This window comes from Opisthocomus hoazin, chromosome 22 (assembly GCF_030867145.1).
Source record: "Opisthocomus hoazin isolate bOpiHoa1 chromosome 22, bOpiHoa1.hap1, whole genome shotgun sequence".
Lineage (NCBI taxonomy): Eukaryota > Metazoa > Chordata > Aves > Opisthocomiformes > Opisthocomidae > Opisthocomus > Opisthocomus hoazin.
The window spans coordinates 9525645-9545046 of NC_134435.1; the positions used below are offsets into that span (position 1 = coordinate 9525645).

The 19402-nt window shown below is 40.7% G+C and overlaps 1 protein-coding gene across 4 annotated transcripts in view; it reads right to left on the reverse strand.

Annotated features, from left to right (window-relative positions):
- The window catches only part of EBF1 (EBF transcription factor 1), a 287346-nt gene that overhangs the window by 94486 nt on the left and 173458 nt on the right, over nucleotides 1–19402 (reverse strand). For 3 of the 4 annotated variants that reach the window (XM_075441522.1, XM_075441520.1, XM_075441519.1), the window contains 2 exons: nucleotides 12775–12856; nucleotides 4728–4869 (listed from right to left, as the gene is read on the reverse strand). In XM_075441522.1, the coding sequence (XP_075297637.1) occupies nucleotides 4728–4869; nucleotides 12775–12856 (224 nt within the window). The remainder of the gene's footprint in view (nucleotides 1–4727; nucleotides 4870–12774; nucleotides 12857–19402) is intronic. The other variant, XM_075441521.1, reaches the window with a different exon arrangement.

Consider the following 19402-nt stretch of genomic DNA (forward strand, 5'->3'; position numbering starts at 1 on the left):
CCAGGATGGACAGAATTGGCCAGAAAAGCTCTTCAAATGCCCTGCTGCTGATGAGAGGATCTACCTGAGGTACCCAGCTGAGGCTACTCTTCATTTACTGTAGGAGGTTTTGCACCTGCAGACAGCAAACAGTCTGAATCACTTATTACTATCATGAACTAAAACAACACTGTAAAAGCCTGACTCTGTCAGGTACCACAATAGAGTGATCAAATAATTCAGCCATGCACTATCATTTCCATATAAGGCAGCCACTAATAAGGGTTTTGCTACATAATGACCTATTTTAGATATATACACACACAAATTGATGTGTATTTCATATTAAAATAATGGCAGAACATTGCTTTAGAAATCATGGTTGTCTCTGCTTCCATCTGCAAATTCTGACATCATGTCTTATAATTTGTTCCTATTTCTACCCTTCATCTTTCATCTCTTGCTGCTGTTGAGCTGACTCAGAACCAGATCACCAGAAAACCTCACCATTACCTAATTCTTCAGCACTTTCCCGTGGAGGAGGAGGAAGGCAAAGAAAAAGAAATAAAACTGTCCCTTTAAAAACTCAAACATTTAAGCTGCTTGTCAGTCGTCTCTTCCTGACAAGGCCACTTGAATGTATTCAGGAATATTTGCATAAACGCTCACAGTGAGTTCACCGTGGCAGCTAGCGCTAATGGTACATAAAGTAATTTAGTCACTTCTCTTAGGCTTCCTGTCAGGGTGATAAGCATCCCCTCTTTGCCTTGTTGCATATTAGATCATTAGATAATAAAGTGTTAGAGCATGCAAACTGACAGGGTCTCAGGGGCTATCATTTTTCGAGGGCATTGCATTCTGCCAGTAAGGAAAAATAATAGAGAAACTGATGCTGCAATTGGCTTTACATTCTTGGAAAGTCATTCAAAGATTTGGGGGAAAAAAAAAATTTACTTTGCAGCAATATGAGAGTTTTAACTGCAAACTTTGCAGATATCTGCAGCGGTGGACTTCATGCTGGTAAACTTGAAAAGGATTGTTGCAAACCCTGTCAGGATTCCCCCCGTCCATAAGCTAGTCGCTTAAATTGCATTGGAAAGATTTTGCTTTTAAAAATGACACCCTGGGATGAACTACAAGCTGAAATGTATTCTACTGGTTTGGGCCTATTGGTTCTTCACTATACATCTTACTATATATGTACTAGTTAGAAAGGTCAACCACACCGGCTTTATGGTTTACCATAAATACAAAACATGTGAGGATCCAACTATTTGTGAATGAAAAAGTGATAATTACTGAAAACCACAGATTACTGCGGCTTACCCTATTTATACCACACAGAGATGTATGAAATAATTGGCCTCTGCCAGCTATTACTTTTGAAAGACAGATAGATTTATTTGAAGTATTAGCTTCTTAACCCACTGTTTTCAAGGAGGATGGTGTATGGATATGAAACCATGATCTAGGTTGCTAGTTATATTCAGAAAGACAAGCTACAAAAAGGAACTTTCATTTTACTGTCTGACAAGGAAGATATAAATAGATATGTGTTGGATGTCCCAAAAATAATCCAGGCTACCTGCTAATGAGATGGTAAAACCTGAAAGTGGCGCCACCAGGCTCCTGAGTGGCTCAGGAGGTAAAGCTTTCCTTCCAGCTTTTTGGCACCCAAAGTCTCTTTTAGGTGTCACATAAAGTGCAACTCCACATTTAAGAGCAACGTGTCCCAACACAACTTTGTAAGAAAAAATAAGCTGGATATTGTCTAACTAAACTAGGCAACAAGGACACCTTCTTGCCTTTCCCCAGTCCTCACACAGCCAGGCATTCATCTCTATTGCTATCAGATATTTGTGTTAAAGAGTTAAATATCTAGAAAAGTACACAAGCATACCTGTGGTCAATGGCATATTATAGTTAGATCGCAGAATCTAAAAACTGTGATGAGAAGTTGCTTGACAGAGCAATAAACCAGAGGCAAACTAGCCATGACTACACTAGCTTCCCATGTCACTATTTACTGATACTGCTCATGTCAGTCTGCCATCCTTCCACAGGAGGCAGAAAAGCTGGAAAGAGGAAAGGCAAACAAACCATCTCTGCTACTTACACCTGAAGATATTATCCAAGATAAAAATTCCAAAAACTGAAGAAAAATAATATGCTTCAGGACTCAAACTAAATATAAAAATTAATTTCAGTGGAGGAAACTGTCATGAGTTCCAAAAGGTTTAAGGTGTGTAGTGGTTGCCCAAAATTCAATAGCTTTAAGCCCAGTTGAGACTTTTTTTTTTTATTATTATTCAGTGAAGTGTTTTAGACACCTAATACCAACATTTAAAACAGTTTCTGGATTGGGGCTTTTTTTACTCCCTGTCTCTCAGACTCAAACGTGCATACAACTCCTGGAAAGCTGGATTGAAGGATTTAGGTTAAAAAGAAAGGCTCCAGGAAGCCTTTGGGAAGAGTGCAATTTTGGCATGTGGAGGCTGCTATTCAAAAGTAAGAATTTACTAGTGGTTGCTTTACGAGGTTGCTTGAGAGGTGCCTGAGAAAGTAGATTAGAAAAATCACCTTTCCTATGAAATGTACACATGGAGATATTTTGCAGATGTTGGCTTTCAGTGTTAGCACAGTAGCTAGGCTTTGTGTAGATATGTAAGCAGACCGTTATCTTTTTTTGTTTCTTTTTGCTAACAGAATCCCTCAGGTAGTAGGAGTGGGAACAATAGCTGTGGTAAAATGAGATGCTATTACACCATGCATGTGAATATGAACATTTATGCATGAGAAAGTAAGTATTGCCTTGACCAAAAGCATGCACTGAGAAGACGGGGGGTGTGGTGGTGGGGAAGACAAATGATGGCATCTACTTCACTAGGAATATAAGTAAAAAATAGGAGTGTTTTTTGAAAGACTAGACTTAATGGAAAGATTACAAAGTTGAACAGAGAGAAGTTTCCTTTTTGTAATGTTCTGCCTTCTGCTAATTAATAAAGACAGAGTTCGTACATTCCTTACAAAAATTCAGCAAAAATTATGACAGTGGTTTGTTTATTAAATTAGGTTGTTGGCAGGATGAAAAAAAATTCTGTAACATGAATTACGGCTGAAAATGGCTTACAGCCTACATAAAAAGTTAGAGCTAAATAAATACAGATGTAAGTTATGTTTATATAATGAGAAACGCTGCTGAGCTAAGAATTTTAGCTTAGTAAGTGTGAACTACAGACCCGATTCTGCAAACACTTATCAATACCCTCAACTTTACTGACACAAGAAGACTCATTGATCCCTACAGGACCATATGTGCACATAATCTTAAATATATGCATAAGTGCTTGCAGGACTGATGCCTGAAAGCATGAACAGAATTGAAAGCTATTTCCACAGGAATCCACTGCATAGTAGAAACCCACACATTTGCCCATTTCTCAGTATTAATAATTTCTTTTAACATAACATTTTTCTGAGTGGCATTCACTTTCCCAGAGAAAATTTTATCTGGTTTCTCCAAACTCTTTGGAAAAACCTATTTAATTATTCATCAGAACCTTGGCATATATTTGTGAAACAAACCAGCATAAAGGACTGGTGCCTTCTACACTCAACTACTTCAACGGAAGCTGAGGGTACACATCTCAGAGGGAGCAAGCATCTATTGAATTTAGGGTTACAAACAGCTTTGAAGTCAAAGATCTATTCTACCAAGCTGGAACAGGGAGAGGGGAGTGCAAGGCCCTCTGGTTTTGTTTTGTTTTTCAGTAGTAGTCATCAACTTTGAGGACAAAGAGCAAAACAAAACATTAATCAAATCCAGAGTTTTCAAAGTACATTTGCACTCAACAGCTCCCATTTTGAGCACCTACAGTCACCAGCAGATGTTCTCATCCAGGACCAGCTGATCTTACGGAAAAGATTACTGTCCCCCAGGCTTCTTCTAGCCATGTGCCCCCATCCCACCCTTGCTGGGGTTTACTGCTGCTTCAGAAAAGCCAGACAAATTGCCTTGCACCATTTCTCCTTCATTCATTTCAGCAAAAGAAGCTAGATTGGCGAAGAGTTATCATTTAAATGGTTTAACGCAAATGAATTTCTTTGAACTGAAGGAAACTAGGGAGCAATCAGACAACCATCTTAGCTGTCATGTCCACGGTGGGGAATAGCCTGCAGCAGGGAGGAGAGACAAGCAGCTGTGGCATGCAGGGAGGAGCAACTTCCTCAGCTGGCACAGCTGGAGCCAGAAGAGAACATTCGTCCATGGCTTGATTAAGCAGATGGATTTCCAAAAGGGCTCTGCTTTCATTTAGGGCAATTAAAAGGAACAGCTGATCTCCTAGAGACCTCAGCACTCTATAGATAGAAGAAATCCAATCCAAAATTCAGGTGCTGAGCACTTCAGAAAATATGCAACATCCTTTAGATGCATAGACAAAAATCAAGGCAATTTGGAAAAGGTCAGACTCCAATTTTGGATGCTGAATAGATGCAACTGAAAAAAAAAAGAAATCACCACACTTCACTGACACACAGGACAGACTCTGCACCTATGTTTGACTACTGGTTTGTCATTTCCCTACATTTAGCTCTGACCTACTGGTCTGGAGGCCAGTTTATTTCAAACATCTGGTCCCAAAGGTATAAACTGTTACAGGACAATTTGAAACCAGTAGCCAGAGACACAAACCAAATAAATCCACATTTAAAGTAGCAATGCCAACCAATGAAAATTATATGCCTACCATGTTCCAGATAAGAAGGCGTACCTTCCGAGGGATCGAGTCTTCGAGCTCTCCGCCCATGCTTGGAATTGTTGTGTACAAACATATTGTCCGACACTGCCAACACATGGCCATCAACATTGACTGTTGTAGACACCACAACCTGCAAGCACAAGAGCAAAACAGAGGAAAATTTGGATATATACATATGTTTTTTAAGAAGCACAGAGTGTAATACACTCAGTTAAATAAATAACAGCTGGAAGTCAAAGAAAATTGCATAGCTATTTCGCATAATAACTGGTGCTTATGCTGTACAAATCTAACAAGAGACGCTATTGATGAGTGGGTCTTTGGCATCACAAGCTTCTGATGCAGTTTTAAGTTAAATTGCAGAGTTTGTAGCTGCATGGCAGACAGCATACTGTTAACCATCATTTTAACAAGAAGATCTTTATTAAGTATTTTTTCCCCTGTATACAAGGGCAGCTGTGTTTCACCCTAAATTATCCTTCAGTTTCCATGCTGAAGTAGATAGAGCTGTTGACATTCCAAATGCGAATCAATTCAGAATAAAAGAAAACAAAAGTGTGTTTTGTGAAGTTGCAATGAGAGTTGTTGCATGCCTCCCCCCACCCTTCTCTACTGCTCTGCCCTCCATACAGTCACTACAGGTTGTTGAACTTGCCCAAATTTCTCCCGAGCTCTATCTCAGGGAGCACGCATAGGTATGTTTGTGTACACATGCACGCTTGACAGTAGGGTCTTGATCTGGAGAACACAACCCTATTCATCCAGCACTAGAATTATTTGTATTTCTCAACTTATCTCAATGTCAACACCTGGGATTTGGTTTGAGGAAAGGGGAGGGAGACAGAGAAGCACAGCCCTGCAGGCAGGATCCGACACTTCTGCTCCCCAGAGCAGCCTGGGGCAGGAGAGGAGCCAACCCAGCAGGGGCAAATGGGTAAGTGTTGGGTCCAGAGTAGAAGACCCAGCTGCTCAGAGGTGTCCAGAGGGACCTCTCAACCTTGAGGCTCAGCAGGCACCATCCTACAGAAAATCCCTGTTCAGGCTGAGGGCACCCAAGCCACAAACCATCATAGATGAAAGGGGAGGATGCATGGGACAAGTCCCAGGGAGAGAGCTGTGAGCTCATCACACCAGGTCTCATCCCACCCCATTCAGACCAAGTGACCTCATAGCCTCCCCGGCTTTCATTCAGCCACCCCCTTCCACAGTCTTTTTCCAACAAAGTACGGCATTCCCAGGGTTTTATCCCAACCAAAGATACAGCTTTCAGCTGGCTGCTGGTTTGCCAGGAGCACGTGCCGCCTGGAAGAACTTCAACTAAAACAATAAGAAGAAATGACCTACACTTCTCCTTACATTAAACAAGGAAAGGGATTAAAAACCGAAACCCACAGAGATATGTTTATTCATGCGACCTCTTACAACCAAATATAATAATTGTCTGTTAATTGCAGTTTCAGCTCCCACCTCATGCTTCGACATGTGAAACAGCAATCAGCAGCTCCTGTTTAATCCACCTATTATGTTGACTAATTAACTTTGCTCGACAGTTTATTTCTTCCTCCATTATCAGCCCCTGTCAGCCGCAAGCACACTGCCGCAAAGGGGGACCTCAGCCCTTTTGATTGATCACCAATAGATTGACATGCAGATTAATTTAATTAGAATCACCTCACTTGAGAAATGAAAGACAATGGCAAGGGGGCTAATAGATCTGCTCTTATAATGAGGCAAGCCTCCAGAGCCACGGCAGAGGATTTCTGATTTATTTTGCTGAATTCCCCAGTCGCTCTGAAAGGCTCTCACTTTAATTGTTCTTGGTTTTGAGAGGCTTTAGCCTCTGAAGAGGTGAAATGCTTTACAAGGATTGGCAAACATCGTTTCAACTCTCTCAGGAAGCTACTGCCTCTCACAGTTGGTCAAATGGGGACACTTAAAGGATCACTTACAACAATTCCATTTCATCACTTAAATCAGATCTAAAAAAAAAAAAAGTTAAATTTTCCACCCATTTCTGACCACTGATTAAAATGCTCAAAAATCTAAAGTAAGCAACACTACTAAATCGCCCACAACTAATCCCAAAGTCTTTGTCTTTAAAAAGAGGAATACGAAAAAGAATAGTTTACATCGAAAGGATCCTAAAACTGTCCCTCCGAATGGCATTCTAGGCAATAGATTTTTGTGGGTGTTTTAAGTGAAAGATATTAAAATACAGAATAAATGATTCAGGAGCTCTTACAGATGGAAATTTGGGAAAAAGAAAGCACCAACACTGTAGGGTAAGTTTTTCTGAAATCAAACTAACAGCAAAAAATACCCAAGCTTTATATATAAAATTCCAAAAGGGATTTCAAAAGTAATTTATCCATTGCATTCCTGAGGGATAGAATAAAGTTTATAATATTTTTTCAATAAAATATGATCTTACAATAAGTGGCTCAGGGTTTGCAATCTTATTTGTGCACTTGCAACCATTGTAAATTCTTTGCAACTGGGATTTTGAGCCAAATCCTTAGCTGGCATTGCCTGTCACAGCTCCATGATTTATGCCAGCTCCTCATTTTCTTCTATGGGTCTTCTTAGATGCATATGAAAATTCACACTACTATAATTAATAACAATGGTTACAACATAAAATATTTTCCCCAATCCTAAAACCACATAGGTACACACAGATTTCACACTGGAGCTGATCAATCTTGTGCTGAAACCCAAACTTTTGTACATTTCTAGAAATAGGACTCCAGAAAAATAATAGATTGAGAGTAATAATAGCAACTTAGGTCTCAAACCTGTGAAAAACTTATATATAAGTAGCGGTCTTTATACATGTGCCTTTCTAGAGAGGAACTTGAGGAAACAATCCTAGCAAGGTCAGTTTTACTTGAGTAAATCTACATTTAATTTTCCCCCTCAGGTTTCCAAAACTGTTGATGCCACTTATTTTGTGTCTTCCTACCTACCTCCTGAACAGAGAGTTTGATTTACTACAAAGAGACCACATTGGTGTGGTTCTTTGGTGTCGTTAGCAGAAGAAACTATAAAAGGAATCCCCAAGAGAAACTGTTTCCAGTTTCAGGAAATGCAGAAAAAAAAAAGTGGTTACTTTATGTATCTGTCTGAAAAAAAAGTGATTATTCATAGTGCACCTGTAAGAAGCAGCACACACTTACTGTTTTATTCTTTAAATGCAAAATCTCATTAATACAGGAATACTGAACATACACTCCACTAACGAAATATTAATGCCTCTAATTACTAACGGAGAAAATATACACCTTGAGTATTGTGTGCCACAGTTATATACTTGGATTGCTACAGAGCACTTACATATTTACAAGATCTACTCGTATTTTTTAATCTAAAAAAAATACTACACTCCTCATTTTGATTCTGAAACGACTGGGATATGTTCAAGTTAAAGCACATGCTAAAACTAATTTGTGAAGAAATCATAATATTAGGGGGAGGGGAAAGCCAGAGTATATGTGGAATGGGCACCAAGGCATCCTAAAACAGACCATAGCAAGAGGGAAAGGCACACTACAGTTTAATAAATGATTAATGAGGTGCTGACACATTAATGTAAGCACAGGGACAACCAGGCCTGCCAAATCTCAAACCTTTCCAAATTTTGTCAACAAAACACAGTTTTAATTTGGGACAGGCAAACATGGAAAATGATTTTCAGCTTTAGCTTTAGCCCTTCATAGATTTAGAACTTAAATCCTGTATCAACACCAGGGGAGACAGAGGTATGAAAGAAACACATCAGTTTACAACTTTCTTCAATGAAGTTGGCACTATCAGCTGCATCACGGCTCTGTGAATTATTTTGCCTGCCATTAAAGAGTTCAGTTGGTCAATACTTTAGAGCTTAGTTTAAAAAAAAAAAAATTCAGAGACCAGGAGCCTGGAGATCAAGCTATTTATCCACGTTTAGCACTAGGCCTGTTTATTTGTTATAGTACCTCACCTAATATATCAAAATTAAGCATTGCATGGCTCCTCATTTTTAACCACAGCTCATTAAGCTTTGCCATCTGATTAAGACATAGCATGTTCCTTGTGCTTTTAATTTTCTCCGACGCATGGTGAGGGATCTGATATTTTTGCAATGTCCCCAACATCCAGTGGCAAAGGCAGGGAAAATCTGTTTGAGATGATTTCCAGGTCTGAAATGTGTCTTTAGCATTAAACCTGTAACTCCTGCGTTCACTGCTCTTCCAAAAGCTATGCAGAAATGGCTTGAGCAACATCTTTATTTTCCTCGCCACTTGGTGACCTCTTCCTACAATGTGTTGACTTCTTTAGTCTACTAACTAAAAATCACTCTCAATTTAACAAGACACTTAAAAACGTGCCAAACTTAAAGCACATAAGTACAATACATTCAGTAATTTTACTCACATGTTCAAGGACAGGACAGGCGCTTAATTACCTTGTTGAATTGGGCCACAGCACTCACTGCTATCTTACAGCCTTTTTTTTTTTTTCTCCCTTTCCTTTCCCTTCTCTGGGGATGGAGCCTTGCACGTCCAAACTCCATTATCTAGAATTCATGAAGCATCATCTCTCTCTCTTATGCAAATTTGCAATAAGACACAAGTGGTCTCAATTCAGACATGAGTGGCAGCATCCCATGGAGGCAAACTAGCAGCCTAGGCTGAGGAAGAGGTTGTGGTAACAGAATCAAACAGCATGGCAATTTCTAAGTGACTTTCAGGGTTTTAATAATAAATGAACGTTTGGGGTGTTACGCAGTGACTCGGTCTTAAAAGTTTCTCTAAATTAAAACTTGACATGTGTCAGTTTGCAAGTAGTTGTGGTAAAACAAGAACAACAAGATAACTAAGGCACTTGGGTTTCATTAATTACAATAACACACAAAACTGTTTAGGTTGTACGAATGTGTTTTTAGTGCTGAAAAAGAAAATCTGAGCAGAGTTCACCCATGATACCACCTACTTAGTAGTATTACTACCACTAACTGGGGCAGTACAGCCCGTCCCAGCAAGACTGATGACTTATTGTGATGAAGAATGCACAACCAGACTGAGCATCTCCTCCATGGGGTTTCTAGAATAAAAAGGCAAGGTTGGACAAAGGTAAAAATATCACCAAATGCTTTGTGCAACTGGGCTGATGAAACACAGAGATTTAGTGATTTTCTTAAGGACAAGCAGGGAGTCTGTAGCACAGCTGAACACTTGACTCAACTGTCTTGAGTCCCTGCATAATATTTGACTCCTCCTCTCTGACTGTCTCCTTCTGCTAACAGAGACACAGCTAACTCAGCCAGGGCCAGCACTGATCCAGCACACACTTTTGCTGGCACTTGACACCGCTCCAGTTGTCACATGCCTGGACATCTCAGACATGCAGAGAAATGTATTTGCTTCCAGGCCCACAACTGCTTTTATGTTAGGCTTATCACACTACTACATTTGCATCCAGTGCTCAGGGTGAAACTTCCTAATTCATTTCTATATGTGAGTCTGAATGATGTTTCACACACAGGTCACCTGAATCAACACATGTTCTGCCTCCTCCCTGTACTGTTTTAACCTCTCTTATACCATATGATAATCAGACAACTCCCTGCTGCAGGAAAAAATACAAAGAACTACTAAGAAAGGAAATTTTATGCAGAACTTGTCATTTGGTAGTGCAAGACTCGTGTCCCTGGCCCTTTGCTGTTTCTCCCACCAAAACCATAATCTGCGTTCTAACAGCTCCTAGCAACTTTTAGGGACTGATGAATGAGACATCCATGCCCAAAAGATGAACAAGTCTCTGGGAAGCTTTACAGTCCAGCACAGATAGGGGAATGAAGTAAAGGAAGGGAAAGTCTTTTTGTTGTTTTTGTTGTGAAAAGAGTATGCTACTATTTAAAAAGTATCTGGAAATAACTTACTCTCATGGTTATTAATCAGAACTTTGACATAACTATTAGAGACGTCGTAAGTGACTGGCAATATTTCAAAGGCAGCTGATAGCAAATCCTCCACCTACTTCATGTGGGCCCAGGTTTTACTTGGTTGCTATACAACATTGTCGCAAACATCTAGGTGCATCATATCATTGAGATACTATGTGCATGCTTGGTCCTTTTCACCCTAAGAAATGATAAATGAAGCCTGGACTGTGTAGAGTCTGGCTGTTTTATGTTAAGAAGTTTATTGCTAAAAGAGGGACAAGTTCAAAATTAAAAAAAAAAAAAAGAAAAGAAAAGAAACAAAAGCAGCTATTGTAAAACAATAAGCCTGAGCACTTAACAGAATGCTGCAAGCTTTAATACCACCCAGTATTATAGTATGAGTGGTTCACTCGGCTGAAAGTGATTAATTTCTTGAAAATGCTAAGGTCACACTAATTGACATGACCTGTGTAATTAAGCAGTCTCTGTTTACACACGGAAAGCTCAACTGCTGTGAAGCTGGGTTTGTATGACAGAATGTCTTTACAAGTCAAGAGATCAACAACCTTTCCTATGTCCTACCTACTCACCGACACAGGCTCCTGATTGCTGTTCTGAGAGAACACGCAAAGGCATTACCATATGAAAATCAGCCTTGAGCCTGGATGAGTACAAACCCAGCAGAGTGTACATGTTGTGAAGCAAGCTCTGACAGGCCCCAGGGGTGACTGCTTGGCCTAAATCCCTGTGCTGGTGAGAGTTCCTTTTTCCACTTTCTCCTTCAGCGATAATGCCATCTTGAATCACAGTAGAAACGTGACGGAGGGAGGAGTGTGAGGTGAGAAGCCAAGGGCTTTGCCATGCTAATGCTAGCTCTTATACTGATTAATTTAACCCCTGTGGCCATATCTCCTCACTTCTAGACTTCTATGCTCGGAAGGGCACAACACACCCGTCTGCCTTCTAGCATTGTTGCAATTAAGCAGTTCGATAAAAGACATATGTTCTACATATAAATAATATTGCCATTTACATAGCATTTAGCAATGTTATTTAAGTGCAACAATGCTGGAAAAGAAGTAAAATGGGTCTTCAGCTAGTGCAGAAAGCAGACATCTTCTGGAGTTGTCTTCCTCCAGAGACCAAAGTAGTCTATGGGACAAATCTCCTATTTCTTCCTCAGAACCCTGAGGCAAATCCCCACTGACAGACTCTGTCATGTTTTCTCCTGGGCCACAGACACTCGTCCCATCAAAAGAGAAGGTCCTTCAACTCTCTACCCCATATTTTTATTCAGCACTTACTCAGATAAGGCATTATTGGCACAAAGAACCACGTCTTCAATAAAGGAGTAGGAGCAACTGTTTCTCAGCATTGCCACCACACCACTCTGCTGCCGGCACTAGGGAAGGCAAGCACAGACCATCTCCCCAAGAGACAGTGCTGTCCTTAATCCCAAAAGGAGTTGTGGACATAGGTGTAGCATTAAAAAATGTCCTTGGCCATCTGAAGCTGTGTTGATACTACATTTCCCAAGCCTCACTGCCACTTACTGCAACAGTAGGGAAATACCAGCCCAAAACATCCCAAGAAAGATAAACCCAATGGTAGTTTTTTCCAAGTGCTGACTACAGGTATGGACCTTCATCCCACTGATGCACATTTATGAGTCTTTAACACTGCTGAAGAATAACTGCTGAAATGTAGTCATGAGACTGATTTTATTAACTGCTCTTATACGCTCCTCTGCCCTTTCCAATAAACTCAGTGCTCACTTGGTGTTTATAAGAAGGCAAATAGTTCCCCAGGCAGAAGGGAATATCTCAGAGCAGAGTAGACCCATAACATAATAGAACAGTGAGGTCATTTTGATTTTTCCTTTTCATGCTTTCACTTCCTGTGGAGATGACATTATCTTCAAAAATTCTCTTGTCCAGAGCAAGAAAACCCAACTACTTCCTGACAATTCTGCTGTGACAAGAAGTCCTCAGACAATATTTTGTGGCCTTGTGTTTTTAGCATCTTCCAGTGAATTACTAGGTTAGTTTGGGTCAAAGTACTTCTGTCCCTAACAGCTGCTGATTTTTAAAGGAGGAAGCATGTCTGACTGACCTGGAATCGACGCATGTCTCGAGGGTTTCCTGCATTTTTTAGGCAATTTTGGTTACATTTGAGGAAAAATTTCAAGAAGAACCTGTGGAGAAAGAGAAACGGACATTAATGCCTTAGAAACAGTGCGTAGTAGTACTATGTAACATCCGCACATTTCGTCCAACAAAGCTTTATTTATATTAGTATTCCCAGTTCAGACAAATCATCCCACTGACCATCCAAAGAGAGAGCAGAGTTTGTATGGGACCAAATCCAGCAAAACATGTAAGCACATCCTACACTTCTGAGCATTAAATTAATAGATCGTTGTGTCAGAGCCATTAAAGTTTGCAGAGTCAGTCCCTCTATCACGCTAAATGGCCAGCCTCGCTGTGCCATCCATAGCAGCAAGGAAGTAAGAGACACATATTTCAGCACAGCAAACAGAAGACAGAAAAATGCCAGCCAAGAAAGCTCTCTTATGTATAAATGGGGTTTTATTTTACAAGTTTGCTGTCGTGTGCAAATTTTGATTTACTACAAAAATACTGAAAGTGTTCCATACAGTTGAAATCTCCCTTCCACAATTAAACCCAGTTTGTGCATAAAATTAATGCTCAAATAGTGGCTAGCAGGAGACCAAAACCCTGAGAGCAGAAGGGGGGAAGTCTTGGTTAAAAGACTGACTTCACGGAAAAATAAAATATTTTCAGTGCAGTCTATTTCCTGACCATACACAGTTCACTGAAGTAGCTATACGACCCTGACATATATCTCTTAGAAAAGACATTGCATTTTACAAAGCCAAAGAAAAAAGCAAACATTTCACTGAAAATATTTCCTTCAGTGTTATGCATCAGTGGACTGTAAACTCATAAAGACAAGTCAATGAATAACAGCGGTTCTCAGATTCCAGGCTTCCTCCCTGAAAGCCAAAGTTTATCAACCTTTTGTCCAAAATAAACTACAGACTAAGGTCTACTAAAGCTCAGCTGTGCAAAATTTAATCCTATAGCAAGTTTAAATCCGAGCGCAACCAGACAGAGCAGCATTACACTTGCAATAACCATCAGTTGACAAAGTAGAAGCTAATCTGACCTGTCTCCATATACCAGAAGCTGGGCGGGTAGTTGTTTGGTTCCATTTTATTTTAAATTAGAAAGGTAACTTTTGCAAGCATCCATTTTTTAGCACCCAAACTGAATGCTAGGTGAGCAGAATTTGCACATACTGCCACCAAGAAAGGCAAAACTTCAGGGTAAACAGCTTCAGAAAACCCCTTTTTGATGAGCAGCATTCTTTGCCCCACTCTAGTTGTGATGCTGCCCCTTAACGAGGAAAGTTTTGGTACTTGTTCCTCCATGCCAAGAAAATCACACTAGGCAAACGGGTGCGAGGACAAACTGAAACTACAAAGGATTGTATTCATTAAAGAAACATAAGGTAATGAGGAGGATTATAAAATGTGATGCTTGGGATTATCAAGGACTGGACCTCCTGCCCAGGGAAGTCCCTTGTAGACCTGTGCTCCTAAATAAGAGCAAGCAATCAGCACAAAATAAACAGCCACCATGCTTGAACAGGGGTTTCGAGACACTGTGTTTGTTTATGTTAAAATAAAAAGTGGCGTGAGCCATTATGTTTTCTCATCAAGCAGGTTCAATAACAGAAAGTTGGTGCTATTTGTTGTACATGTGTGTGTCTTTTTAAGCCTCTAATGGCCAGCTGTGACAGCCTGACTCAGATTGTGTAGAAGGAGCTGTCAGCACAAATCTTGGCATCTCAAATCCAGACAACTGCTTGCCACCAGGCGAGGGTTTGTACTCGTGCCAGAATGGATTCTGAGAGACAAGCAAATAGGGCATTAATTCCGCCAAAGAAAAACGAAAAGCAAGGAGAGTTCAGGATCTTACACTTCAGATGATGGCTTTGCTGTCAACAGCTCGTCATTTATCTCATGAGCTATGAAGGGCACGGACAGCAGATCCCTCTTGCCCTAAGCTGGCCCTGACCTGCGAAATGCTGGAAGGGTCTGGAGACCACCCCCCCCTGTGAGATTGCCTGCTGAAATAAAAAGCCCAGCCATCTGTTGGGAGGCAAAGACATCCCTGTCAGCTGGTGCCTACAGCCTCAAACAGGCCCTTATGTGGCAAAGTCTCAGAGCCACTTACTCTTTGGGGAGAAGCCGGTGCTGCCCGGGGTTTGCTGGGGGATTTTTGGCAGCTTCACCAAGCGCTGAGCCCAGCAACTGCCCTCCCAGTCTGCTGCAGCCCTGGAGTAACATCTCAGCCCTGAGCGGAACTGGGACATGGAATAGTTAAAAATATCTGTGCTGAAAGAGTGTCAGCCATGCAAATATGGGAAGCACCTTCCCAGTCTGGCTTTGCACAGCACACACGAGCACTGGGCAATGGTGGCTGGTGGGTTGACTCAAGGCCCTTCGAAGAGATGGAAAGCTCTTTGTGAAGATCTCCAGAGAAACGCCAGGCCTTCCCTTCCCTTGCAAAGTCTAAGCTCATGTCAGCTCAAAGGCTTGGAAAATCACTACAAAATACAGGCATTGGCTTTTGGGGTCTGCAAACTCTATCCCAAAGTTTTGAAGTCTATCTCCATTTGCACTGTGCTATCTCCCCCAAATCCCACAGAATTTTCACCAAAATAAACTGCAGAAGAAATCAAGCTCATCTATTTAAACCTACCAAAAAACCTCAGGCAAGCAAGCAAGCAAACAAAACTTCCTTTGAATTAAATCAACTCTGGAAAATAAATAGCTTAAAAAAATAACAGTATTTTCAGAGGAACTTTCAAGACATCAAGCTCACAACTTCACTCACTGCATTTTAAGTTAAAAGTCACCAGTTTACAGAACATGTTCTGCCAAGTGCCGTATTTTTACTCCATTGAAAGACAAAACAAACCGTAGGCTGCGCTTTGTTTAGGAACACACCAGAGCTGGAGTCCCCCCGGCTACGCGAAAGCTGCCCGCACTTGTCCAGGCAAGAGCTGAGCGGCTCCCGAGCTGGCAGGGCGTGCGCCGGCTGACAGCCTCCCCCTGCTTTGGCAGAAAAGCGGACACAAACAGATTAGGACAAGGGTAGAGTGGAGTGGTTTGATTCACGGGGTGCAGCCCAGTCGCTCAGTTCTTGCTTTAAACCGCTCGTTCAGGTGCCTCCTTCACCTTGAGTCCGGTCCTGCCAGCCTTGCTCATTAGCAACACTTCACTCTGCAAATATTTCAGATTTGGACTGACGGGACTGGCCCAGGAGAAGTGCCAACAGAGCTGAGCCCTTTGTAAGCGTAAACATCCATCCCTGTTTGTTTGCATCTAACTTCTTCACAGTGGGTTATTTTTTTCAGTTCTAAATTTCTCCCCATTTGGCAGGGCTGTATAGCATTAATACTAACCACAGAGGATATATAGCATTAAACTAACCACCGGGGTCTGAAATTCATTCCGAAGATGAAAAAAAATATACAAAATACAGCAGTGTCAATAAAATATTCAGATTTACCTCTCTCTCCAAATTTATGTGACTGCTGAACACCAGCTTTTCTGCCACACAAGACTCAGTCATCAATTATACTTCTTGCTGCCACTGAAGGTTTATTTTTTTTGCACGAATCAAACAAAACACATTTTATGACTCCCTTCCTGACTACTAACACCCCTGGTGCGAAGAGCATTGGTGCAGACGGAGCAGAGAAACATGAGCCAGCTCCATGCGAATCAGTTCAGGTCCAGAAACATGCAAACTTTTACAAAGCACCTGGATTTACCAACTTACATTGCTATTAAATCAAAGAACTCCACGCTTCACCTCTTAACCCACAGAGACACGGTTGGAGGGTATGAGACTGCAGTCCAGGGGAAAACCAGTTAGTTTTAGACTACAGTTAGGTGTGACGAGATGCAGCTCAGTGCAGGCTGCAAATAGTACTCCAGGAGTGAAGTTGCTGAGCAGTTAATCAATGCCATGGCACTGTACTACTACAAATCTCTAAGTAACTGCAAGGACCCGTGCAGAAATACAACCATCAGTTAAATACAAATCTCCAGTCTGAATCAGACCCAAAAATTAACTTGAACTTCTGTCTACCAGGTAGAAGGTCTAGCAAATGTGCTATTGGTTCTTTTGGGAGTGTTCTCTCCTTTTCTCACAACCTGATAGAAACTTGACAGAAAATTCCTTTTTGGAGATCAAGAATTTTTTTCTAACAAAACTGCTGCATTTCCGAAAAGGTTTTGGTGTCAGCAGAACTGTGCTTTCACCATTACCCTCTACTTTCTGCTAGTGATGGACTCTTACCCCAGCCCAGTCTTAGCTCCCCAGTTGCCCCCGCTGCCTTCCCACGTCACTATTTGTCCACAGTCCTGACACCAACTTGCTCCTGCTCCTTTCATCCTCTGAGCCCCTTGTTCACCTGAAGGATCTAGCAAGCACACTACCAGCTGGAGGTCACTCCATTTGTGTAAAATACTCCCTGCCATTCATCATCACCTGCCATTTTGTCCATCACACTGCAAACCCTTTGGGTTTGTGCAATAAGCTCTCCAGCAGCATCCCGCTCTTTGTCACTGCTAACTACCACGGTGATTTAAACTAAACAAATACAACAGAAATGGAAATATTAGCAATAAAGCTGTAAAAGGACTTTGCCCTCCTACTTTCTTGCCACTACAAATTAATATCCATGTTTATTAAAAATGAACTAAGAGTTAAATTAAAGAAAGCAAGCTCTGACATGATCTAGGTTGGCTTTTCTGTCATTCCCCTGAAGGAAATTTAAAGAAACTCAAACACGAGGGCTGAGCAGTAGGATTTTCTTGCCACTGCCACAATAAATATATCTGTGGAAGGAGAAAAAAATAGTTGGAAAGAAGACCTGCTGCATTCCTGATGCTGAAGAAAAGCTTGTTTGTTCCTGATACATTGGAGAAGCTGTTCAAGAACAGTTCATCCATGTGAAAATATGGCAGCTGTCGTGCTGCCAAGGTCAGCCAGACCAGTGGCTATCCAGCAAGTGAGTGCTGGTTATACAATTTAAACCTAGCTAGGGCAAACAAAATTGACAAAACGTACCTTTTCTAAGGTATAAACGCATTTGATAGAAGAGGGCAACTTTAGACTCCTGGATGAAACACAGCAGTAAGTATATGTGGGTTTGCAAAATTAGTAAAACCAAAATACATGGGCCAGTGCAATAATTAGCAACCATCCATCAGATAAAAGGATTGCATACCCATTCTGTATGACATACCGATTCAGCGGAGTACTAAATATGCGTATAAATTTAAATACACTTGCAGTACTGATGGAGACAAAGGTACCACTCACATAGTTGAGTACCTTGCAGAACCAGCTCTGCTGTCAGCCTATCTGCTTTCTTTGGTTGTCCTCCCACCAAAAGAGGATGCTGGGGATGTGATACTACACACACAGTTGTCTCAGACAATATCTGATGGGTATTTTATTTCTGGTGAAAACTTGGCATGTCAAGGAGTACTGAAGCCAATACAGGAGTGAGTCCACAGGTCACCAAGAAGCAAACAGTGCCAACACTTCAGCCATTTCATTTGCTTCTTCAGGTTTTTCTACACACTTCTCGCATATTTCTCTCCTTCTCAATCAGTAAGTTGTACTGCACCCACTGGTAACTAGATCTAGTTAGTAATTTGGCACCAAAATGAAAATGTAGGAAAAAGACACTGTTAATTCAATTTTATTTGGAAAAGTAAACAACCAAAATGTAGAAATGTCTCTTAGAAATTTCAGAAGGACAAAGCCAATTTTTTTTCCCTTTCAAGATGACTCTTCTAATCAGAACTCCTATTTTACAATGGAAAATTCCAAACTACTTAAAAATTAAGCTGAAATAAAACATTTTTTTTTTCTTGAACAATAATTTCTTGAGTTATCCAACATTTTTAAACTTTACTTGAAGGAAGCCCCTTTTTATTCCACTTTGCCAGAGAAAAATTGTCAAAATAATGGAATTTCCTACACTACAGAAAATCTGAGCTCAGCCCAGCTCTACTAACAATGGCAGAAAAAGGAGGGGAAAAAATTCCTTAGCATTTAAGGTATTAAGTTGCCCATTTACTAATAAGTCTGTTGTTACAATGTTTTATTTTTGGTTTTGAATTTTTTTTTCCCTTGCAGAGCTTTTCACATACAACTAACTGGTCATGTCAGGTACCCTATTCACAAAAGAAAAATTGAGAATTACACCGATATTTACCAGCATGACGCTGCGCATGGAAATCAAATATAGGCATGGGGAAAACCTCCTATTACCCACATGTTCACAGCTGGATTTTACTTGGCTCTTTAGTCAATAAACAGCAGTAGCTACCTTTTGTGGCATTTTTACAACAGGAAATTTATTCTGCAGAAGAGAAATTAAACACCAGATACAGCCATCTAACTTCTTTCCTAAACATAACCCTCTTGAGTTGTCAAATATCCTGATTAAGAAAAAAAATCCCAAACCTGCTCTGCTTGGGTTCAGTGTTCTCACTGATTTAAAATGAATCAGACCTGTATTTTGTATTTATGGGATGCTAAACAACTCACTGGGTTAAAAAGAAAAAAAAAAAAGGCAAAATCACAAGCCTAGAAAATCATTTATTTTACTAGAAAATATGTAT